The 25430-nt window shown below is 33.2% G+C and overlaps 4 protein-coding genes across 4 annotated transcripts; 2 read left to right on the forward strand and 2 right to left on the reverse strand.

The window, feature by feature from the left end:
- The first annotated feature begins 1514 nt into the window (after positions 1-1514).
- Positions 1515-8628, forward strand: LOC143613875 (serine carboxypeptidase 24-like). The gene is made up of 9 exons (XM_077087474.1): positions 1515-1755; positions 5872-5979; positions 6086-6181; positions 6355-6447; positions 6929-7014; positions 7106-7503; positions 7871-7966; positions 8282-8387; positions 8481-8628. The coding sequence occupies exons 1-9, from the start codon at positions 1515-1517 to the stop codon at positions 8622-8624; spliced, it is 1368 nt and encodes a 455-aa protein (XP_076943589.1). The 3' UTR covers positions 8625-8628.
- A 2631-nt stretch (positions 8629-11259) lies between these two features.
- Positions 11260-12646, forward strand: LOC143613884 (uncharacterized). The gene is made up of 4 exons (XM_077087479.1): positions 11260-11304; positions 11794-11864; positions 11953-12319; positions 12395-12646. The coding sequence occupies exons 3-4, from the start codon at positions 12002-12004 to the stop codon at positions 12551-12553; spliced, it is 477 nt and encodes a 158-aa protein (XP_076943594.1). The 5' UTR covers positions 11260-11304; positions 11794-11864; positions 11953-12001; the 3' UTR covers positions 12554-12646.
- Positions 12647-13465: 819 nt separating this feature from the next.
- On the reverse strand, positions 13466-17074 carry LOC143613878 (OVARIAN TUMOR DOMAIN-containing deubiquitinating enzyme 5-like). The gene is made up of 3 exons (XM_077087476.1): positions 17019-17074; positions 14625-14723; positions 13466-14534 (listed from the first exon to the last, which is right to left on the reverse strand). The coding sequence occupies exons 2-3, from the start codon at positions 14711-14713 to the stop codon at positions 13673-13675; spliced, it is 951 nt and encodes a 316-aa protein (XP_076943591.1). The 5' UTR covers positions 14714-14723; positions 17019-17074; the 3' UTR covers positions 13466-13672.
- Positions 17075-19609: 2535 nt separating this feature from the next.
- Positions 19610-21616, reverse strand: LOC143613886 (uncharacterized). Its single transcript, XM_077087481.1, has 2 exons — positions 21152-21616; positions 19610-19807 (listed from the first exon to the last, which is right to left on the reverse strand). The coding sequence occupies exons 1-2, from the start codon at positions 21614-21616 to the stop codon at positions 19610-19612; spliced, it is 663 nt and encodes a 220-aa protein (XP_076943596.1).
- Between the last annotated feature and the right edge of the window lie 3814 nt (positions 21617-25430).

The raw sequence follows: 25430 nt of genomic DNA on the forward strand, positions 1-25430 counted from the left end.
CAAGCTCGAGCCTAAAAGTAAGCTCGTTTAATAATCGAGCCCGAGCCCGAGCTTCACTTATCGAGCTCGAGCCGGCTCGCGAGCCTAAACGAGTCTGTCATTTATATATTTTTTTAAAAAATATATTCAATAATAATTAATTAATATATATAATGTCATAAAAAATAAATAAAAATAACTAAATAATATATATTTTTTATACATAAAATTATAATAGAAAAAAATATATAAAAATAATTATAAAATTGTATAAAAAATAATTGATAAATAATAAACGAGCTGAGCCCGAGCCAAGCTCGAGCTTGAGAATCAACTCATGAGCTCGAGCTCGAGCTTTGAAAATAGAGCTCGAAACGAGCCGAGCTCGAGCTCGAGCTCTGTGTAAGTTAAACGAGCCGAGCTCAAGCCTAGTCGAGCTCGGGCTCGGCTCGGCTCGTTTGCACCCCTACGTAACATATAGCAAAGTATATTCTATTTTCTCATTTCGTCTTAAATGAATCTCAATTACCCAATAATATGAAGCCCCAATTCTTTATAATACACAATTTAACTTATGATTGTCCCATACACCTTCATTGAAAATGTGGAAACAAAGCATTCCAAGAAAAATACAAATCACTTTTGAACAAACAAAACCCATTCAAAATACAACTAAACCAAAATCAAACACAATAGCTTCACCAATGTTATGAATTAAATATTATCTAACAATATTGATCATGACAGAGGCTCTTTTTTCTTCATATCACCTAGGCTTCGAATCCTTTTAAATATGAATGACTATGCTATGTGACTTTTTAATAATGATGGTTGTTCCTTACAAGGCGAGGAGCTCGCTATAGAGCAACCTAGACGAGTAGTTCATACACACCCAAGTCCTAATGCCCAGTTTGCCCAACGATCTACTATAATTAAGAACCAACTCCTAAGTTAAAGCTATAAGAACATATGTAGTGGGAAACCCTCAAAGCGCCCCCATCTTCCTCTCCATTGGTTGGTTTTCTCCCTGGCCCCACCTTCTGATCTTCATTAAGCGTTTCGTACAAAATGCTGGGAGATGTTTTGAAGGCCAAACCGCCTCAAAACCTCTGGAGCGGCCATTAGGTTTGGTCTAGTAACCTTAAACCCAAAAAAAAGAAAAAAAAAAGAGGTATCACCCACTTATAACTTAGAATCTTCTACACGTGTTAAAAATGTATCACCCCCAAGAGGTTTATAAAAAAGTAATAGATATTCATATACGTGATGCACAAAATATTGAAAAAGTACTTTATTTCCACTTCATATTTTCAACTCATAGGTAGTGGTCATGTTCTTCAACAAATATTTTAAAAATGTGTTCTTTTCTAATGTGAGAACATATTTTTCTAACGGTGTGACACACAAAATATCCTTCTTTTACTTTTCTAGGATAAGTCATTTAAGTATTTAACAATAATCCATTCACACACTTATTTATGTGTGTATAGTGAGTGTGTGTGAGAGAGAGAGAGACTTTAGGAAAGGAGGGAGAGATGGGTCTCCTTATTATGTGTATGGTTTTCACTTTCATGTTCACCAACACAATTTCACTAACTCAAGAACAAGAAAACGATCGAATTATCACGTTGCCAGGGCAGCCAGAGGTCGTGTTTTCGCAGTTTTCCGGCTACATTACCGTCCACAAGAAACATGGTCGAGCACTCTTCTACTGGTTAACTGAAGCTGCAACTCCTAATCCACTCCTCAAGCCTCTTGTACTTTGGTTAAATGGAGGTAATATTATTTTACTAATTGTTACATGGCATGCAGTCATCTTATAATGTTTCTTTTTAATTTTTCACATATGAATACTTAAAGTAAATATATAAACGACTCAATTTGATGATTTTTTTGTCAATGACCAATCATTATGCCAGTGATATTAGACATTGTGTGTATTAATTAAATAAAGCTTATATGTATGTTAAATATTTTTTTGGTGTAATTAAAACAAAAATTAGATAAAACAAAAAAATGATTTGGTAATAATTAGTTTGTTTGGCTAACGTTGATGATTAACCTAATTCCAACCACAATTATTGTCTCATTTATCTACCTTAGGATATATGAGTTATGATGTGTATTTACTTCACCATATTTAATGCATGTTCTCCTCATACACCGGTTTCTAATTGCTCAACAACATCCACATAATTGGTTAAACTCAACAACCCTAATCTAGAATGGTTTATATACATTATTTACATAGATTTTATTTTAACGGCTAACTCACACATCCTATAATTCTTACTTTAAATCTACATCTATGGTTATCATGGGACTTTAATTCTTATTTTTTACGTACATTGATGCTACTAGACTACAAGCTTTTTGTTATTACACATATAGATGTATTCAGAAAGATACAATGACAAAACTAGTGATGCTTTTAACAATTTTTTATCTTCGTACATCTATCAAGATCGTGTTCAAGTATCTCATGAGTTTAGTTAGTTGATTCAAGCCTTTAATAGGCTTAAATCAACCCCTACCCAACCTCGATCACATGTCACTTTACACTTGATTGAATACACACAATGAGTGCGTTTGTGTGTTATATATCTTGCAAAATTTAATAATTCTGCAATCATATAATGTGTTTGTATTCTTTATTTTCAGAACAAGTTAGAGCATTCCTAGTTCATTCTCCATCTTCATCCCTATAATTACACTAAAAACACTATATTTTCTCTCTCATTTTCAATTAAATAATATATTTTTATACTTTTATCATTATCTTTTCTCTCTCATTCACTCACAACCACTTTAAAAAACATTATAAAATTATAGATGTGAACAGTGTGTTTCTCCAAATTTAACCATGAACAGTAACATTTTCTCTCTCATTCTCTCACAACCATTTTCAACCATCTCTAAAATATAAAGAACTCCCTCACATAATTTGAAGAACCCCCTAAGAATGCTCTTATTATAACATTCAAAAGTACTTGTATCTCTCTCCCTTTATGCATCTACATCTATACGTACATGACAGGTTAATATATATGTTAATATATAATAATAATTAATAAGTTTAAATAAAAAGTTACTAAAACTGCACAAGTATTTATACAGTTATTATGCATAGGCTTGCGTCATATTTATGTTCTAGTTATTATGTGAAGAAAAGTGACCGGTCAGAATAAATAATATAAAAAATAAGAATATTGAATTCAATCAAATTAATTAAACTTAAATGATTGGTAGGTAGCTATGAAATAAATATGAGAATTTTAAGAAAGAATTGTCAGTAAAAAGGAAATTTTTTACCCAAACCGTGACGCCTTGTTCTGTTAGTATTAAATTTTAACAAATATTCGCTACTAGATTTTATCCCCCGTATTATGGGGGTTGTTTTACATTTTCGTTGTCAGTATTTATATATGTCTATTTGGATTTTAATTTTATTTATTGTAACAAAGTTAATAATTAATATACATGAGGTTTAATGAAAAAATGGTTTCATAAATACATGATATGTTATAATCCGGTTTAAAAGCTATCTGGGTTTGGTGATACTCATTACCCGTTTATTTTCTTTATTATAAAATTATTTTTTAATTATAAATAATATCTTTTTTTTAAATAAAATATGATATTAATTTTTAGTATATCCTTGTTTTATAGGATTTTCATATCAAATATTTTTTGAGATTAATTTTTAATATAATGAGACGTTATACCCCGTTTAAGAGCTCTCTGGGTTTGGTGAGACCTTTACCCGTGAATTCGGGTCAAATGCGTGAGAAGCCTTCATTTACGAATAAAGTAATCTGATGGCTTGAGAGAATGGTTTTTTTACATTTTTCATTTTTTAATATTTATTTTTGAGATTTTAATTTTCTTTATTGTAAGAAAGTTAATAATATACCTAGGGTTTGATGATGAAAGAGTTTCATAAATAAATGATATGTTATAGCCCGTTTAAAAGCTATATGGATTTGGTGATCCATGACCCACTTATGTTTTTTACTATAAAATCGTTTATTAATTATAAATAGTATCTTTTTCTTTTTAAATTGGATATTAAATTTTAGTATATCCCTATTTTATAGGATTTTCACATCAAATAATTGGTAAGATTAATTTTTAATTTAATGAGATGCTATAACCCGTTTAAGAGCTATCTGGTTTTGGTAAGACCCATACCCATAAATTTTGGTTAAATCAATGAGAGATCTCTATTTAAAAATTAAGGAATCTGGTGGCTTTCATAAAAGGGGGAGCGACCACATAAGATTTTAGGGTTTTGGTTTATATATATTATAGATTATTATTATTATTATATAATTTTGGAGAATGTTTATATTATATAACATTACTTTTTTTAAACAATGTATTAAGTTTAAATTATCAAAATATTAGAAGGTCATTCTCACCTTGTTGAGATGGTAAGATACAACATTTTGTCGTTCAAAAAAAATCAAAATACTTGAAGTTCGGTGTAGAAATAAGGCGTTTTGAGTCTTTTGACTTGGGATAAATTTGAATGTTAAACAAGGTAATTCTCTTGTACTTACTCGGCTCTAGTATTTGCTAGGCCGTTGCTATGAAAATACTTGGAAGTTTTTAAGTGTAGGAATAAGGCCTTTGACTTAGGATAGTTAGTGTAGATTTGAATTATACACAAGTAAGATAATTTTCTCTTTAAGTATTTACTCGGCTCTAGTATTTGCTAGGTTGTTGTAAATAAAATGCCTGCATTTCCAAAAAAGAAAAAAAGTAACTTCGTATGAGTTCTAATAATATTAATTTCAACTTGAGTGTCATGTTTAATTTTCTTTTAAATTGCATCTGGCGACATCCAAAATTTTGTTCGTAAAGTATTATTTGGAGTGATAGAATTAGCAATTCGATCAAATATTTTATGTTGTTACAAAGTCATTCAACTTACAAAATACTGCAATTGTGTATGTTTATTTTTGTCCAAAATCTTACAAAGTCATTCAACTTGTTGTATCATAGATCATATATGTTAAAAACTAGATTAGAAATTCGTGTAATATATATGATGAAAAATTAAAATAGTTAAATTTCTAGAATTTGTAAGCACTTCTTATGTTTGAAATTACACATTGTATAATGAAAATTGAAAAGTTATGGTTATAATTCATAATAACACACACGCCCCTGACTAATGCACATGTTTTTGGCATGCCCCTCCCAATACCCAACACCCACCTTCTCAATAACATTATAGCATTCGGCCTCTTACACAGACCAATGTTTCCCACAAGGAGTTAATATATATGTTACCCGTGTGAGAAGATAACAATCTAGTACTCTGATTTACCAAATGTGTCACAAGCACCCTTCCCTCGTCTTTGGTTCACTCTAACGGACTCTGACCCCTTATCTCTGTAGGGTTTTTCCTTAAAATACCTATCACTTGCTAACTTGTAATATATGGCTTACGATCAGGTCCAGCCCGTGGTCAGCAAACTTCAACCTAAGTAAGGGTTTTAGGTTCACACTTAATTAAGGCCTCCAAATCAAACAAAAAATAAAACATTATATATAGATACATTATAATTGGCAAATTACACAAAAAATATGTATAGGTCTGGTGATAAAGCTGTATGTTGCTTAGTTGCAGGTCTTTCGATTTAAGCTTCCAGAATTATTAAACTAGCCCTGATAATGATGTGACTTTAAAAACCCGTTCACGTGATCCGGACCCAGTGACTTATATTTTTGAATTGATTATGCTCACTTTAGTAGATTTTCAATTTTCAACATATATATTCATTTAATCATTTTATTTCATATACCAATTAGAATATTTAATTCTTATCTTTTTAAGTAAATAATATGCACATATTAAAATAATATACTTGTATTTAATTGCAGGACCTGGTTGCTCATCAATTGCATATGGTGCATCAGAAGAAATTGGACCATTCAGAATTAACAAGAATGCATCTTCCCTCTCACTCAATAAGTATTCTTGGAATAAAGGCAAATTAAATAAGTTCTAGTTACATCAATAAACTACACTTTTAGTTAATTAGAACATAGTGATATTTTTTAAATTAATACTAAACCAAGTTTATATGATACCCAGGGGCAAATATTCTATTTCTGGAGTCTCCAGCCGGTGTTGGTTTCTCGTACACGAATACAAGCTCAAACCTCAAAGACTCGGGTGACAAGAGGACGGGTAGATTTCTATATTCGATATAAACCAGTTTTATGTATGACGTTAGATTAATATAAGATAAGTGTAATTTGTATTATATTGCACAATATAATTATGCTGCTTGCTAATAATAATAATTATTATTATTATTATTATTATTATTGTTATTATTATTATTGTATTTTGTGATGCAGCTAGTGATGCACTAAAATTCCTCAAAAGATGGATGTCAAGATTTCCACAATACAAATATAGAGAGTTTTATATATCTGGAGAGAGTTATGCAGGTAATCTTAATTTATCTACAACCACAAAATAGATGTGAAAAATAAAACTAAATAACTAATTTGTAATCTAGAGGAATGAAATCTGTTAAAAAAAATAATATGAATGAAAAATAATTATAAACAATCTAGAGGAATGTGATCTGTTAAAAAAACTGAATATATATGAACACAATTTAGTAAGAACGAATTTGTATTAATGATTTTGTTTGAAACGGGATGGATTACAAAGTTGGCCGGTGATGGTACCCGCCAGCGGGTACAATTCTACCGTCACAATGGTTCCATGAATGAACGCAACGCTTCACTTATTTTTCTAACTAGTTACAATATTTACACAAACTATTAACTAATTACAATTTGCACCCTAACTTTGTTAACTGAACTATTTAACAAAGTTTAACTAAACTATAATAAACAAATGAGATATTTAACGAGATCGGGATTATTTCCAACACTTCCTTAATTTTGCTATCTTTTATAGGTCATTACGTTCCTCAATTAGCCGAAAAAATCCATAATTACAACATGAATCACTCCAATCCAATCATCAATCTAAAAGGGTTTATGGTAAGTTATGTTCTTCATAACATTGCGTCATCTGATTATTGTACAAAGTAACAGCTAACCTACAAACACAGTGTGCAACTTCTTGATGTAGGTAGGAAATGCCGTGACGGATAACAAGTATGATAACATTGGCACAATAGAATATTGGTGGACTCATTCGATCATATCAGACGCAACCTACAAATCAATCACGAGTCATTGCAATTTCACAACACCAAAATATAGCGAAAATTGTGATAATGCTATAAACTATGCATGGAGTCATGAGTTTGGAGAGATTGATCAGTATAGTATTTATACACCATCTTGTAACAAAACATCAGGTAATTTTACATTAAGCAGGCTCAAAAACACACTTGTGCGTAGACGAGCTTCAGGTTATGATCCATGCGTTGAGAGGAGAGCTGAGAAGTATTATAACCGGCCTGATGTGCAACAAGCAATGCATGCAAATTACACTGGGATTCCATATAAGTGGACTGCTTGCAGGTAGCTAGGTTATATTTATAGGGGAAAGTTAACGTATAAATGAAATTAACATGCTAATTGTGAGAATCAAGTAGAGTAATTATATATACAAGTAGAGTGATTATGTAATTACATCATAAAGTAATTACGTAAATTACTCTAAGGTGTAATTACGTAATTACTATACTTGTATATAATTACTATACTTGATTCTCACAATTAGCACATTAATTTTATTTGTATTTGATCAAAACCTATACATACATACATACATACATACATACATATATATATATATATGCATAGATCAAAGTATCAAACAAATAAAATGTGATCAATATCATGCATGCATTAGTGTTAAACATTTTGGCTTTTGATTGTTTTGTAGTGATGAACTTCTAGACAACTGGAAGGATTCTGAGTTTTCGATGCTACCAATATACAAGAAACTAATAGCGGCCGGTTACAGAATATGGGTGTTTAGGTAAATTGCTCGAACATCATGTTCAAAATGACGTAAAGCGAAAGCACAGAAATAACCAACGAATTCTCAAGTAAATTAATTAATACATTTCTGAATTATGAAAACATTACATAAGGTCCTTTTATATGGAATTTGCCAAATTTTCGAAATTACATACAAACTAATATTAAAAGTAAAAGCAAAAATAAATGCGTAAATTAAGTCAATCGACGATTTATGTGTTGAAATATGTACAGTGGTGAAAGCCTAGGAAACTAAAAAAAAAGAACATCCAAACACACTATAACTAATTTTATATTGTGTTTTGAAATACAGTGGTGATACAGATTCGGTTGTACCAGTTACTGCAACAAGATTATCGTTGAGCCAACTCAATCTAACGGTAAAGACCCAATGGTACCCGTGGTACACTGATGGCCAGGTACTAATACTTGAGCCACTATAACCGAAACACGGGTGTATATGTAATATGTGTCATATGTGTAATGCTAGTGTTAATGCATGATAATTATAGGTAGGAGGATGGACTGAAGTGTATGATGGGCTGACGTTCGCAACGGTTAGAGGAGCAGGTCATGAGGTCCCGTTGTTTCAGCCTGAAAGAGGGTTTCTTCTATTTGACTCATTCTTAACTGGCAAAAGTTTGCCAAGGTCATGATTTTGTAAGGTTAGGTTATTCATATATGATCAGTTTGCTGAAAAAGAAAATTGTGGGTTGGTAATTAATTAAACATGCATGAATATGATTGATTCAAGTTTACATGAAAATTATTGTGTTGATATGATTTCAGAACCTATGATATATGTAAGATAAAACATACTAAATAATTTATGTGTATTCTTGGTTATTAAATTAGTTATTAATATATTTCCACTTGGATTAGAATTTAGATAGATGCAATACCCTTTGGCTCGGTTTTTTGTGTTTCCAGCATTATCCTTCTTTCTCCTCAAGCATGAAAGAGATTGTCATCCGACCTCTTTCATTGAAGATGCTCTTAAAAAAATAAAGCTTGTTGAAAGTGTTTATTACTTCATTCCCCTTGTATATGTCGTCTATGTATGTTGTGCTCCAATAACATTCGAGCAGCAATATCTTAAAAATCATATGTACACTCAAAATCAATGTCTATTTCGGTTGTACGCGGGAAGACAAATGCATTATATGTTATTCGTATTAATTTTATTCAAACTATTTCGTATTATATAAAACTAATTTTCTTGATACAGATTTAAATCTTTAAAAGTTTATTGGTTTTGATAGTTGTTTGTCAAAAAAATTATGGGAAATTTTCAAAAATAAGCGTTTATGAAAACAAGTTTCAAGTTTTACGTGTTATTTGCAAGAAATTCTAGAAATAAGTATTATAAACTAGTCGTGACGAGTATATTATGATAACACACGAGTAGTTTGTAGAACCAATTAAAACATGCCACATGTCCTTAAACTAACCGTAACGAGCAGGTTCACTAATCATTTATTCGTCACGACTAAATAAGTTTCATGCCTCGTAATCAACGCCCACGAGTAATTCATAACTCCTTTAGTCGTGACGACTAGTTTACATGGTTTACATTCCCTACAGGAGTAGTTTATTTGTAGTTAACTCGTCGCGACTAGTTTAACCTTACAATCTACTCATCACGATTAAAGGACTTATGAATTACTCGTGGACGGCGTTGATTACGAGGCATGAAATTTATTTAGTCGTGACGAGTAAATTATTAGTGAGCATGCTCATTACGGTTAGTTTAAGGGCACATGAAAAGTTTTAATTGGTTCTATAAACTACTCGTCACGATTAGTTTATAATACTTATTTTTGGAATTTCTTGCAAATGACGCCTAAAACTTGAAATTTGTTTTTATAAACGTTTATTTTTGGAATTTTCCCATTATCTATGTGCCACGGGATTTGGGGTGGTGATATTAACATTTATGGTAAAGATAGAGGATGAAAATTAAGGAAAAATATTAATAGGGTGTCTAGAGAGTAATCTAGTCAATAATGCAAGGGCTTAAATGATCCTTTTGTTACTTTTAAATGCACCTTCCTCCACCTCACTCATTATTATTTGGTGACAAGATAATACATACAGTGATACCCAACCAGAAAGTTGTAGAATTGACCTCTATCTTCCTCTTCCATTATTATTTCAAATTACCATTTTGCCCTTGGACACCTTGAGAATCTTTCCGAAAGATGAAGCAGTGGCTAAAATTGTAATTTCATATGCTACCTGCAAAACCAGGCCCCCTATCTTCCATGAGTATTGCAAATTACCCTTTTATCCCTAAAGACGAGGGAAAAAAGTCTTCTAGGTATATAATAAAGAACGAAATCCAAACGAATAAGCTACTTAGCCGAGTTTAACGAGTCATGTATAGTGATGTCATGACTCCAAAACCTATAGTTTTATAGTTCAAAAAGCGTGCGATGCAGCCTATTGCCTGTTCGTTTTATGTCTTTTATAAACATTATATTTTATTATAATTTATGGGTTTTAGTTAAAAAAAATAAGGAATATTTTAAAAAGATGAAGTAGTGGCTAAAATTGTAATTTCACAAGGGTTACCTATGCAACCTCAACCCAGGCCTAAAATAAGGTACCACCACCAACCGCAACTCATCAGAAAGCACCTGTCTCTCTCTCTCATACCCTTTCTCTCTAGAAATTTTTATTTTTCTATTATTTATTTATGTATTTTGTAATATACATACAACACCCACAAACAAGAGTCAAGAAAAATGGAAGATTTGTCATACCATCATCATAAAAAAATAATTAAAAAAAAAACCTTTGAAAGAAATCATCAGAGAGAGAGAGAGAAACAAGGAAGATGTCTTCAAACTCCAACCAAACCCACCTCACACTCACAGTCACACACACAAAAACAAATCTCACATACAGACCAATTAATTATGTTTATTCCCCAAATACCCTTCTGCAACCCCCCAAAATTCTCCATCTTCATCACTCCATTGTCTCCCAAATCCATGGGCCTTTTGGGGATTTCATTTTGGTCAGTTTCATCAACATCAACAGAGAAAACAGGAAAAGTAAATACCTTCACCTTCACCTTCACCTTCACCTTCACCTTCACCTTCACCTTCTCTCCCCCACACACATTAATCTTCTTTCTTTCTTTTATTAAACACTTTCTTCCACACCCTTCTTTCTCCCATCTATCTTTTTTATAAAGTTTTAATCTTTTTATAAAAATTTAATCTTTTTCTTAGTGGGGTTTAAGAAAGTTGAGATCTGATGAGTAAGAAGATGAAAGGAGTTGTTTTTGAGCATCAAACCCTTGTTCAAGATTATCATGTCTTGCAAAAGGTAACTTTCTTGATTTAATATTTTATGGTTAAAGATTGGATCTTTGGTATGTTATTGCTTGATTTGTTATTGGGTTCTTGTTGGTTTGATTGTTTGTTATGATATCTTATGTGTTTCTTGAATCTTTATGTCATCTATTAGATCTATTGTTTTCTTCAAGATTTACATAAAAAAAAATTAAAAAAAGATTTTTTTTGCAATTATTGAATTTTATCCTTGATCTATGCTTGCCCATGATTTTCTTGATGTATTTTGTCCTCTTAATTGTTGGTTGATTCAATTGATCACAAATTTTTAGGGTTAGGGTTTGAATTTGGATTGAAAGATGCAAAAAAAAAAAGATCACTTTTTTGTATAATATTCTTGGTAATCTTGTTTAGTTTCCCAATTTTCTTGGTAAATTTTTTGTGATCTTAAAGCTACAAAGCCCGCAAACCGGTTCGAGTTACCATTAAATGTGTTATTGAATATTTTTCTAAATATATACAGGAAACAGAAGCTGCAAGAAACCAGTTGGAGGTTATGAAGCAAAAGAAACAAACTTTAGATGCTGAAGTTAGGTAAAGAATCGGTTCAGTTCGTGCATTTTGCATTCAAGAAATTTAAATATTAATCAAAAATTTTAATTCTTGTTCTTGATAATTTCAGATTCTTGAGGCGAAGGCGCAAATTTTTGTTAAAAACCAAATCATAGAATATGGAAACAATCCAATACAGGAAAAACGAGAAGGTTAACGTGAAAAAGGCTGCAACTTTGCCCAATTTGCCCTTGGTTCCCAACCTATATCAAAGAGGGAAAATGTATGCAAAGAAGAAAAACATAGTTCCGAGTCAACCACCTCTTGCGGTTGACTTGGGCAAAAATGTAAATTCGCATGCTGCCAATCTAAACCAAAGATTTCTTGGAAACAACTCGTCTCCAATGACCGAATTCAACCAGAAAGATGGCGGTTTAAGTGGCGAGAAAGTGTCAGGTCGAGCCCGTGCTCCTATATTCGACTTGAACCAGATATCGGTAAGTTTGGTTAACTATTAAACTCTTTTTGAAATGGTTAAAAAGTTTGTTAAAGTTTTGTTTGTGGTTTTTTAGATGGAAGAAGAAGAAATGCAAGAGAGCTTCGATGATCAACGGAAAGAACACCAAAATGATTTAATGCTATCGATATGTAGAAACGTTTGCGATGGTTCAACGAATCGGTCCGGGAAGAGGAAGATTTCGTGGCAAGATCCTGTGGCGTTACGGGTATGAATTAAAGGTTAATTAGATAAATTAGGTTAATCTATAATTATATACTTAAAGAACAAGACTTTGATCTTGATTTGGTATTTGGTTGTGGTTATATGTTGACTTTTGACATTGAAAGTTTGAAACTATGGTTTCAAAGAAGTTTGTGTAAATAATGGTTTGTGAGATTAGTCATCTTTTTATTATTTTTTTGGTTTTTAACTAGAAAACAATATGAATTTGATCTTTTTATAATTTTTTTGTTTTTTGTTTTTTTGTTTTTGTAAGAACAAGAAACAAAACTGTCTTCTGTCATTAAAAAAGTAATGCTTTCTACTATGCATGTTGTTTTCATCAACTTATTTAAAGTCTAGGTTGATAATATTGATGAACAAGTCTGTCTTCTACCATTAAATGTCTTCACGCGGGTAGGGTCGATGAGAGTTTGAATCGTGTTAATGTTAACGGGTTTGAATCTAAACGGAAGCTCATTTAATAAACGAGCTTGTACCTAGGCTTCATATATTGAGGTTAACTAAGGTAGTGAGACTAAGCATGCTTATTTTTTTCGTAAATATAACAATTTCGATCTAACATAAAAATAATTATGTAATATAATGTTGCATACAGTATAAAAATAATTGTGTGTGAATTAAATAATATGAGCCAGACCCGAATTTTATTATTGCTCACAAACTAAGCCTAGTTTGAAAAGAGCTAAGCTCGAGGTTCAAGCATAAACCTTGAAACAAGACAGGCCAAATTTGAGCTTCAAAAATATAGCGCGAGCTAAGATTAAGCCACTATCAAGTTAAACGAGTCAAATTAAAGCTTAGAGAAGTTCAGCTCGACGTGACTCAGTAACGCCCAAGTAACCGGTCAATGTTGAAACAAAGTCAAAACACATATATTATAAATTCAAATCAAACACCAAACCTGACATACCATCCAAGATTTATGACATCAATAAATATTATTTGGATGATACAAGTTCAAATTCAAAAATATTTCAAAGCAATCCTCTGTTACAAACTAATATAAAAGTTTGACCATGATTTCTATTGCCATTACAAAACAAAATTATGAGAAAAAAAGGTATTGACTTAAAGTATGACACGATATCCGACCGGTTTTAACCTCTTTTCAAACAGGAACAACAGAATTGTAATGCTCACCGAGCCCAAACGCATGCTTATGATACGACAGCATGATACTTGAACCCAAAGACTCGCCAGATTTATACTCTTTACCCATCTCCACATCAGGAAAAGACCCTGAATATATCATGATATGTTTCTTCAAGCAATGAGTCAAAGCGCCGAGTTCAAGTTGACCACCCCACGCAGCAGTTGATTCGATTTCGTTACAATAACTCTCGAACCTCTTTTCAGGGTCATCAATATCTCCATCTGCAACGGTTTCCGATAGAAAAAACGGAAGAAAATCGGATGAGTTTTTCCTCATGTAATCAGCCACTAAGTTTCTAAGTTCTTGAAATGTGTAAAAGGTGAAACCTTTGACTTTTAGCTGGTCTTCAACTGCTCTGTAGAGACAATGGCCATCTGGTTTAATCTCGTTAATCACTAAACCTAAAGGTTCAAGCTTTTTCTCTAATTTCTCATTTTCAACCATTCGATCGCTTACAATATTGTTTTGTTCTTCTTGTATTCTTTGCTCTCGGGCTGCTTCTTGTTGGGCCCGTTTTTCTTTCCGTTTTGCACTCTTAGTGGGCTTTGCGTGCTCGGTTTGGTTGGTAACCGAGACCCCGGCAATGGCTTTTGCTAAAATGTCAATATTACTTTCTTTGTTGTTTCCACTAGTGCTTATACTATTAGCATAACCTGCAGAAGTAAGCTCGGTTAGCTGTTTCTCCTTAAGTTCGGCAGTGAGTTGAGTTACTTGTTCTTCCACTTGTTTCTTTTTGGCTTTCTGCTCGGCTTTGCTTCCTTTTGCAGCTGCTTTTTTTAGTGCAATTTCCTTGTTTTGTAGCTGAGTGATCTCTTTCCTGTATGTATGTTTTTGAAAATCAAGTTGCATAATTTACTTGTTAAAAAGACAAGATTATCATAGTAGTTATATACTTTTGCTATTATACCTGTGCCTTGAAAGCATCTCCTCACGCGTTTCTTTTTCTGCTTGGATCTCCTTAGTCTGAGTTTCCTCCAAATCTTGTGTATTTTCCATTCTAGGAACTCTGTAAATATATAACTATCAACTATGTACATAGCATGCGTAATTGCATGTAGAACGTACCAAAAGAAAAAAGTATGAATCAACGATAAAAAAATGACTTAGGTTTGTTCTTTTTCTTATTGCACTAATTTAGTGTTCTGTAACAAAAAATGCTCGTTTTAGCAATAACTGAACCGAACAATAAGCATCTTCAGGAAAACACTAGCATAGTTTGATGGTGTCGGCCATGTAATATCACAAGAACCATCATAAATCATACATCAATTATTCTACACCATGAAAAGACTCCCCTTAAACTCAAAAATTGTTTCCAATAAATATTAGCTAGTAGTATAAAACATATTGTATGGACTATGGTTAATCTATCATGATCAGACAGATTTTAACAGCCAAATAGTTCAAATTTGGTTCTGTCAAATTAAACAGCCATACAAGAATACCTAGTTGTTTTAGAGCTTTTATTAAACAGCATTAGTCCGCAAGTGGTTGTTTACAGTGAATTAGTTCATACAAAATAGGATGCACTGGTGAACTCACAGTCTGAAGATGGATACAGATACAATCATACAAAGAATGTGTACTTTGACTTTGTAGGATTACATACAACTTCTAAACTGATTTTTCAAAACTTACATATAATTTCAAGAAAAGAAAAAGGACATAGACTAACATGTGTGTCAAATATGTAAGCAATTTATATACTTTTCTGCATTTAGATGATAAAAACTTGAGAAACTTTCCACAGGAGTACACAATGCAATCATGCAGATCAATAACAAAAGTGAAATTCAGCAGATGTCAAAAATAGTAATTTTGAATAGGGCCGCAAACGAACCGAACATTCAGCGAATTGTTCGGTGAGAAGTTCAGTTATTTACGTGCGTTTAATAAATGAACAACAATGACCAAGGATTTCCGTTTGCTTAACTAATCAAACGAACACAAACAGAGGCCATGCCCACTCAATTGTGTCCGTGAACATTCGATAATCTATTCATTTACGCCCGTTTATGTCCGTTACCATTTATTCATTATTTGTTTTTAATATCTTTTTATGACTTTCCTAATCTTATCATATAGACTTAACCAAACTTATTAACTATAAAACAAAACTAAACATAAGTATCATGTAATTAAACGTTCACGAATAAGTTTATTTTCTTAATGAACAACCGTTAACCATTCGTGAACCGTTCACTAGTCCAATAAAAGCTTAACAGACGAACATGAACAAGGCCTCGTCCGGTTCATTTACAGATTCAAAACACAATCAATCATCGTCAAATTAGAGGCAATCAATGAATATTATGAATTACAATCAAATAACTAAAATAAACTCTAATTGAATACCTAACATCAAAATACCATCAATCGTGTACTACAGAGATAGGAATTAGAAGCATGTTTAGGATGTTGAATCGATCAATTGAAGAAATCGAAAGAAGAAAACAAGATTACGACTTTTAATTGTGCCCATGAACGTTCAATAATGTGTTCATTTACGTCCATTAACGTTTATTTATTATTTGTTTTTAATATCTTTTTATGACTTTCCTAATCTTATCATATAGACTTAAGCAAATTTATTAACTATAAAACAAGAATAAACATAAGTATCACGTAATTAAACGTTCACGAACAAATTTATTTTCTTAATAAATGAATATTATAAATTACAATCAATTTAACTAAAATAAACCTAACTGAATACCTAACATCAATCAATCGAGTACTACAGATTCGATTCGATTGAAGGAATCGAAAGAAGAAAACGAGATTATGACTTTTAATTGTGCCCGTGAGCGTTCAATAACGTGTTCATTTACGTTCATTTACATCCGTTACCATTTATTCATAATTTGTTTATAATATCATATAGACTTAAACCAAACTTATTAACTATAAAACAAAACTAAACATAAGTATCACGTAATTAAACGTTCACGAACAAGTTCATTTTCTTAACGAGCAACCGTTAACTATACATGAACCGTTCTATTTTCCGATAAAAGCTTAACGTCCGAACACGAACACCGACCGAACAACAAAAGTGATATTCAATCTCTACCGATTAAACTTCCACTATACGCATTCAATCGCCATCAAACTAGAGGCGAATCAATGAATATTACGAATTGCAGTCAATTTAACTAAAATAAACCCTAATTGAATACCTAACATCAATACACTATCAATCGAGTACTACAGATTCGATTCAAACAGAATTAAAAGCGTGTGTAACATGTTGAATCGGTTAATTGAAAGAAAATTAAGAATAATATGAAATTATTATTACCGTAATGATGGATCTTCAATGGCGTACTGAAGAGCAAGCAAGCTATGCTGTGCACACGATAAGCAGGGTTTTATTAAGCGATCCGGCGTATTTTAGTTTTTATTTGGGAGTCCTTTGAGTTTTATAAAAGATATTAAATAGACCCTGTACATTTTGTGAACTGTTATTTTAGGCATGAGATGTTCGGAAATCGGAAGGTTTGTACGAGTCGTATAGGCCGCAAAAAGTTGTGACTCTGATTTCTCTGTATATATCTCAGACACGCAATGTCTATATGGGTCGCATAGCTTATATGGGGGTCGTATATTCGGATATTTTTTTTAAAAATTGTAATTGTTTCATATGCTATGGCATATACTTCATGTTTGATTTCACATGTAACTTGTATTGAATATACAAACATTTTTTAATTTATATTATATTATTTTTTTAAGTCTCAGGGTCGGCTCAATGATTTTTGTGACAGAATACAAATTCTAAAATCGGGGCCCTTTCGTGAAAAATAATTAGTATTTAAGGTAAAATTCGAGAATGTTCGGTTCGATATCGGTTCGGTATTGGTATTTAAGGTAAAATTCGGGAAATGCAGGTATTGTACGGTACTGGTACCGGTACCGTACCTATACCAAAAACTCAAAATTTGGTACCGTTTTCAGTACTAGTACGAATCGGTACCAATACTTTTTTAGTTTCTAGGGTCTATTTCTTAGTTCAAGATCCTTCTTACTAACTGGAATCAAAGAATTAGTAGATCTGTTCCGCCCAAAATGGCAATGGGCTTGGGTTATGAACTTATAATCTATAATCTGATGATCAAGTCGATTCTATGATTATAAGTTCATTTCATACCGGACCAGACCGGAATAGGGTTATATACATTCTCATAGATGAAACTAATCATCTTTTTTTAGATGGAAGCCGGTTCCACGACTTTAGTGGAAATGATGATCCTGCTCCCCCTGAAAGTATCAACTACCTGAGGCTAAGGCGGATTTGTCCCTTTCCTTTCTTTCAGTCGAGCTGAATGACATTCACCCTCACCCGTCATCCAACATGGTTCGCACCAGCGTTATTTGACTCGCTTAGTCCATAGCTGCTTGGCTCTACTTCAACCACTACAACCTGACGGTCCCCTTGCAGCTAAAAGAATGCGATAGAACACCTTTTCTGACATCAGGAGATGAAAGCAGTCAAGCAGGCAACAAAGTCGTGCACAGTTTGCTTACGCCTTAGGCACATCTATCTTTCTTAGTTTCACGCTGGCCTAATGAATTGAATATGAATAAAAGTCAGTCTTTTAGTAAGCGTGTATAAGCAGCTGTTTAGTGTATAAGCAATTCTTTAGTGGTCGCACCGGTGCCGCCTGCCCCGGAATGGAATGAGATGGAATAGAAAAAAGGGAAGCGCTCTCGGGTCGGTTTTTTGGGAGGGCTTGATATTGGTTCGAATCCACTTCGTGAGATGGCCATCTTGGTCATATAGATGTCTTGACACCCTTCTTTTCTTTTCTTTGCTGATTCCTCTCCGCGTTCGAGAATCCCCTCCCTTCTTCCACTCCGTCCCGAAGAGTAACTAGGACCAATTTAGTCACGTTTTCATGTTCCAATTGAACACTTTCCGTTTTTGAGTATTCTCAAAGGAGAAGATTATTCTCTTTACCAAACATATGCGGATCCAATCACGATCTTATAATAAGAACAAGAGATCTTTCTCGATCAATCCCCTTGCCCCTCATTCTTCGAGAATCAGAAAGATCCTTTTCAAGTTTGAATTTGTTCATTTGGAATCTGAGTTCTTCTACTTCATTTTTATTTACTTATTTGATTGATTTTGATTTATTTAATATGAATATTTTTCCCTCTCTTTTTTTATATTATTCCTTAAGTCCCATAGGTTTGATCCCTTAGAATTGGACTCATTTTCTCATTGAGCGAAGGGTACGAAATAAATCAAAATTTGCTCATCCTTACATGCACCACACGTATCAATACTAGGTAAGGGTTGGACCTAGTTTTTGAGGCCTTTAAAATGTGATGGCCCTAAGCAAGTGCTTGGGTTGGTTAAACGTAAGGGCCGGTCTTGATGGGTCTTTACAAACACCTTGGGGTGGTGTCTGTATAACATCCATTATTTGATGTAAAACTCTGAAACGTTTGGTGTAGTAATTTATAAGAGAAAATATGAAGTTGGTAATCAAAACGCGTCATACTTGTCTTTATGAGTGCGTAAGTTGTGAACAACCCACCCATTGTACCTGGGCGCCCAGCGCAAACACTAAGAAGTCGCCATGGATGCATTGTGCACTAGCTCGAACCATCTTTGTTGTTTAGACAACGCATGTCTCTTCATGTTGAAGTATTAGAGTTGGTGTCAGTAGACAAGCTAATTTTAATATACTATTAATATGCATTGTAAGACAGTAAACTAGATTTGAGGTGGAAATCACAAGTTATTCATATTTACTTATGAACAAGGAACGTTCACATCAAGAAACCATGAGCACATTGTCTTCAAACAAAACATACCAAACCATAATTATAGTCCTGATTAATTACTACCCCATTCAAATTCCAACAAACACAAACCAAACACTAATGTTTCTTTCCTTTCTTAGGCTTAGGCCTCTTCTTGATTTTCTTTCTCATAGCAAGGTGTTTCCTTCCTTTTAAATGTTGTTCCAAACCTTTCGCGGATGGAGCTTTGATATTGCAATCCGCACACCTAAAATCCTCCTTATTTGAAGGCAATCGTGGTGATGGTGCCTTCCGTTTTGAGCAAGAGGGAAGCCCCTACAAAAGACAATTGTTTCGTATAAAGTATAAACGCATCCCCTATATTACCTCTTATATATCAATACACGAGCCGCATCAAGCTACTGGAGTCCAGCCAAGTCTCAGCTCAAGCCTTGTATGGAAAGCTTATTTAGCCAAGCCACTCGCGAGCTACTTGAGATCAAATCAATAAAAACTCAACCCAAACCATTTCTCAAATAAAGCTTGTTTAATTATCGAGCCTCAGATAAAGCCTTGTATGGGAAGCTCATTTTCTATGTATGTATTTCACACTACAAAGCCGAGCTTATGTTGAACTTTGGCTCGTTTAACATACTGCACAAGCTCAAGCCAACTGTAAGCTCGTTTAAGGCATTTATTAAAAACATATAAAAAACAATTAAACATAAACCTGAGCATTAAAAACATATAAAAAACAAGTAAAAATAATAAACAAGCCGAACCTAAGCTGAGCATGAAAATAAAGACTCACGAGCCGAGTTCGAGCTTTAGAAATTAAAAAGAAAAGAAAAAGAAAACCTCAAAACAAGACGAGCTCGAGCTTTATAAAAATAGCCCCTTTGCAATTCAAAAGGGGACAGCGGCACAGCTTATTGTCCGCTTGCCTTCTGTTTCGATGTAATTTAATTTTTAAAAACTAATAAACATTCAAACAGAATAGTTTAATCAAAAGAAGCTTGAAACTAGCGAAGCTCAAGCTCTCGTAAATAGGGATGGCAATGGGTCGGGTTTGGGTCGGGTTTAGGTATTTCCAAACCCATACCCGGTTATGAAAGTCTGTCCCAAACCCATCGGGTTTTAATCGGGTAATTACCCGTCGGGTTTCACGTTTTCCCATCGGGTTTCGGGTTTCCAATCGGGTTTTGTCAAAAGACCCATTGGGTATACTTGACCCAAAACCCATTGGGTTTCTATCGGGTTTTGACAAAATATAACTAATCGACTACAGATAATGATTAGCATGAAAATAAATTGTCTCACATAATTGCCATAAACAAATTTCAACAAATAATATATTTAAAATATTTAGAGTATACTATAAATAAATATAAAAAAGTTTATGTCGGGTACATCAGGTATATAATCGGATAAATGGGTCAATATTATCGGGTTATCGGGTCGGGTAATCGGATATATTACAAATCCCAAACCCGTCCCAAACCCATGAAAATTTTCGAAACTAATCCCAAACCCTAATGGGTCGGGTATTACCCAACCCAATTATGTCAGGTTTCGGGTTTTCCCATCAGGTTCGGGTTTCATTGCCACCCCTACTCGTAAATCAAAACAAGCAGAGCTCTAGCCTATTCAAGCTCGGGACAATCAAAAACTAATACTCACCAAACCGATCATTTCCTTTTTGTCATCATTCTCCAGAGACCAAACTCTCCGCTGCAACCGAACCGCCTCAACTCCACCGACCTCACCACGGCAACCTCCGCTGACGTCACGCCTCTCAAATCCACCGTACGGCAACATCTCCGACTCATACTCATAACAACGAGTACTCACAGCCTGACCTAACCCTAACCATAACGCCGACGACGTAAATCCAACTCCACCAATTCTCGGCAATGACGTCACCTCACGTCGTTCTAATATCATCTCCCTACGCACTTCCAGTTCCAAAATCTCGCGCCGCCGCCGCTCAATTTCTCCGGCGAGAATCTCCTCTCGGATTATCTCTTTCTCGAGCTCTCGCCGTAAGGCGTCGCAAGTTACAATTGGTTCTACTGTAAGCTTACTGATGGGATGAACGTGGTGGTAGTGACTGTGTGTGTTGAATCGATGGACATTGAAGGCCATTGAGTGGTTGATGTAGGGTTTACTGTGGTGACTGTTGAGATTATTATATTATTGAAGGTTTGAAATTTGAATAGTGGTGTGCGTTGGATATCGGTGTTTGCCAGAAATAAAGGTGACGTGGATTTTGTAAGCTTTTGATACGTGGATGGATAGGATATATAGACGAGTAAAACGAATACCGGTATCGATAAGGCATTGATTAATACAAATTTTTGAGTTTTCGGAACTGAGTTCGGTTCGTTTCGATTTTCATTTATGAAGATCGAGCTTAGCTCGTGAGTAGTTTTTAAAGCTCGAGTTTGAATCGGACTCGACTCGTTTACTATTTATTAATTAATTTTATGTATTTATAATTATTTTTATATGTTTTTTTCAATTATAGTTCTATATATAACATAATATATATTATTTAGTTATTTTTATCATAATATTATATGTTTAATTAGGAATTTTATATATATATATATATATAGTAGCTGGATTGAGCTCGACAAGTGAAACTCGGGTTCGTTTATTAAACGAGCTTACTTTTAGGCCTGAGATCAGGCTCGTTTAAGTTTGGCTGGAACGAGATTTCTTAAGAGCCGGTCGAGAGCAACTTGACTCGTTTGTATCCCTAAATACTGATACCGAACAAACATTTCGACATCAATACCATTTCCAATAATTTAAGAAAATCAGTATAAGAATTTTCGGTACCAGTACCCTCATCCCTACTACATGGATATTGCCATATTGAAGATGATTTTGAATCTTAAAGATGAGTGATATTTATTTCCTTTTATGTTCCTGTATCATGACAAGAACTTTCTATTCAAACTACAAAGAAGATAATCTTCCTTTTTGATGTGCTTTGCTATGACAATAAACGATTGTTGAGGGCAATATCTTTTTTAGATTGGTTTGTTACTTTGATGTCAAATTTTTTCGTATGGACAACTATATGTTACGTCACCCAGAATAACTAGCAGACGTTGTTTGAAACTTCTGATATTTGATAAAGATATAAACCAACAAATCTATACTATATAATAAATAAAACTTACTAAGTGTCACATGTCATCACCAAATTAATACTTACAAAAATTTTCCCTTCTCTCTCTCATATTAAATAAGTTTGGCATTTTCTTTTTCTTATTAATAATTTTGTTATTCATTTTTTTACTTTTTATTCTTTCATCTTTTTAATAAGTATTTCATGATTTAACAATTTAATACCAATATAAATATGTTATTTTGTATTATATAAATATATTATATTAGTTATTAATATTAGGTTTTTATAAGTAACCAATTTTTACATTGATTTTGAATAATGATTGCAAAAATTAAGGTTTTATAAGAAATGATATTATTAGATGAAGAGGCAAGATTAATTTAGAATAAATTTCAGTAAACTTTAACTTATTAAATATGTATAGGATTATTTGAAAAGACAAATTCACTATTAATGTATTATAAGTGTTTATGTTAACTTACACGAGCAGGTTTATTTAACCAGTAAAAATATCAAACATGGTTTAGGTCAAAGCAGTTTATGATTTGAATGAGTTTCGGTCCACGGGTTGGTTCAAAAAAATAGACATTTACAACTTCTTTTTTAATTTACTATGTAATCGATTTATCATTTATGTTAAGTTCATCATCTTAAAAATCCACAAAAATATAAACACTAGACTACATATTTTGGTTTTTCAGGTGGATAAAACAGCCTATCTTTGGAGTACAAATGTTAGACATTAGCACACTATTAATCATATGATAAACTGACTTTGTATATTCTTCTACTATTGAAGATTTCAAAAATATAGATTTCTTTAGTAAGCGAGGTATACTTGCACCGAAAAATGAGGTTGTTCAAGAAATTAGCAAGCGTTTGCTATCAATGTTTCTGGGAGATAAAAAAAATATTATCATTCTTCATACGGTATCTATTAGACATTAAATAAAAGTATTAGCTTCTTGATATTTTAAATGACCTCAAAATCTAAGGTTATCAAGTTATAGATAGGTCGTAAAAGTTGATGTTGAAGTGATGTTGCTTAAAATATTAACTTGAAAACTGGTTTATGCAATGAAACTAAACTATATGTGAACATACAATATGATAACCACGTTATAGAAGCCGAAATCATATCCGGAAGATTAATAAAAAAAATCCTCTACCATTAGATAAAATGATTAATTTCAAAGTATGAAATTTTCACTTTTTTTTATTTTGCATTTAAGATTAATAAAAGCTAAGGTCAATCATTTATAAATGGTTGATTTGTTTTATAGACAATGTATTTTGACTCATTGTAAGATATGTGTTGCATTATCTAGAGTTGTAAACAGAAACAGCGTGAAACTACTAAGTTTTTATATAGAAAGTAAAATTACAAATAAAAATACAAATATTGTGTATAAAGAAATATTTAAAGATTTGTAAATTTTCTAACTTTTTATTTCCGTATTATGTAATGTGTAATTTATTCTACCATATAATATATCTTTATATCTTTTATAATATTCTTTATATTTTACATTGTGTTATTGTTTAAATAAATTTATTTTTCTAATCTGTGTGCTACACGGGTAACTATCCTAGTGTTGTATATAAAACGATTTTCTCAAAATTATAAGTTTTATATTGTAGACATTTTATTATTTGAAATATATATTTGATTTATATTTTACCTTTAATTTTGTTAGTTTGTTTCAAATCACTCATCTTATTTAACATTTCACAAATCTCGTGTATTATATGGGTTCTAAAGTTAGTAAGTTATATTTAAAATACGAAAAACTATAGGGGTCTGTTTGGTATGAGGTAATGGAATGAACAAAGGAATGGAATGAACGTGGTGATGGAATGGACAAAGGAATGGAATGGTTTATTACCATTCCAATGAGATATTTGGTTACCACATGGAAATGAAATTAATGATTACTTTGTGTTGTTTGGTAGGTATGATAAAAAAAATTAAATTAAATTAAAATGGTAGTGAGTGGCAGTGGTGGTGGGAGGTAGGTGGGTGACAAGAGATAATGGTAGTTGGAGGTGGGCGGTGGCGGTAACGGTGGAGGTAGCAGGCGGTGGTGGGCGACGGTGGTAGGTAGCGGTGACGATGGGTAGTGGGTGGCAGGTGGTGGTGGTGAGGGGCGGGGGCGACAGTTGATGGTGGCGGCGGGCGGGTGGCAGTGGTGGGCGTCTGGCACTGATGGTGATGGTTGGTGGCGATGGTGGCGGTAACGGCGGCGGTGGATGACAATGGTGGTGGTTGGTGGTGGCGGTGGTTGGTGGTGGTGGTGATGTAGGGTGAAAGAGAGAATGGAATGAAAAAAAAAACATGGGGTATAGATGGAATGAAATTAGGTAGTGTTTGGTATGCAGAAATGACAATATGAATGGAATGATTCATTACGTGAGAATGAAAAAAGTGGTGTTTGGTTGCTCAAGGGAATGGAATCATCCATCACACATGGAATCCCATTCCATCAAAACCATTCATTCCCACCCTATTCTTTGTTTTCATTCTATTCCTCCTTTACCCTACCTTCTCAACAACACTACCACCTAATAACCACCACCACCACTATCATTGGCACCACCACCAACTCCGCTGACACCACCACCGCCGCCTCCACCATCGCCACCCGCCACCACCATTTTCGTCGCTGGAGCTACCACCGTCGCCATTGTAGGGGTTATTTTTTTTGGTTAAAAAGTATTTTGAGATATGAGTGTTTTTATTATTTCTATTTCATTTCTACAATTTTTTTGGATACCAAACAATAAAAATTAATAATTGATTTCATTCCTATAGGTTAA

Source organism: Bidens hawaiensis, unplaced genomic scaffold, assembly GCF_021521415.1.
Source record: "Bidens hawaiensis isolate Kalapana, Puna unplaced genomic scaffold, B.hawaiensis_p1.1 tig00038512_1, whole genome shotgun sequence".
Taxonomy (NCBI): Eukaryota; Viridiplantae; Streptophyta; class Magnoliopsida; order Asterales; family Asteraceae; genus Bidens; species Bidens hawaiensis.

Excerpts from the sequence above, each read along its gene's own strand:
- LOC143613875 (XM_077087474.1), top strand. The coding sequence starts at position 1,515 with ATGGGTCTCCTTATTATGTGTATGGTTTTCACTTTCATGTTCACCAAC. Across the intron at positions 5,980-6,085 it reads TAAGTATTCTTGGAATAAAG|GGGCAAATATTCTATTTCTG; the intron begins GCAAATTAAATA and ends TATGATACCCAG. Across the intron at positions 7,504-7,870 it reads TATAAGTGGACTGCTTGCAG|TGATGAACTTCTAGACAACT; the intron begins GTAGCTAGGTTA and ends ATTGTTTTGTAG.
- LOC143613884 (XM_077087479.1), top strand. The coding sequence starts at position 12,002 with ATGGAAACAATCCAATACAGGAAAAACGAGAAGGTTAACGTGAAAAAG. Across the intron at positions 12,320-12,394 it reads TCGACTTGAACCAGATATCG|ATGGAAGAAGAAGAAATGCA; the intron begins GTAAGTTTGGTT and ends GTGGTTTTTTAG.
- LOC143613878 (XM_077087476.1), bottom strand. The coding sequence starts at position 14,713 with ATGGAAAATACACAAGATTTGGAGGAAACTCAGACTAAGGAGATCCAA. Across the intron at positions 14,535-14,624 it reads GAGATGCTTTCAAGGCACAG|GAAAGAGATCACTCAGCTAC; the intron begins GTATAATAGCAA and ends ACATACATACAG.
- LOC143613886 (XM_077087481.1), bottom strand. The coding sequence starts at position 21,616 with ATGGCCTTCAATGTCCATCGATTCAACACACACAGTCACTACCACCAC. Across the intron at positions 19,808-21,151 it reads AAAAGGAAATGATCGGTTTG|GGGCTTCCCTCTTGCTCAAA; the intron begins GTGAGTATTAGT and ends TGTCTTTTGTAG.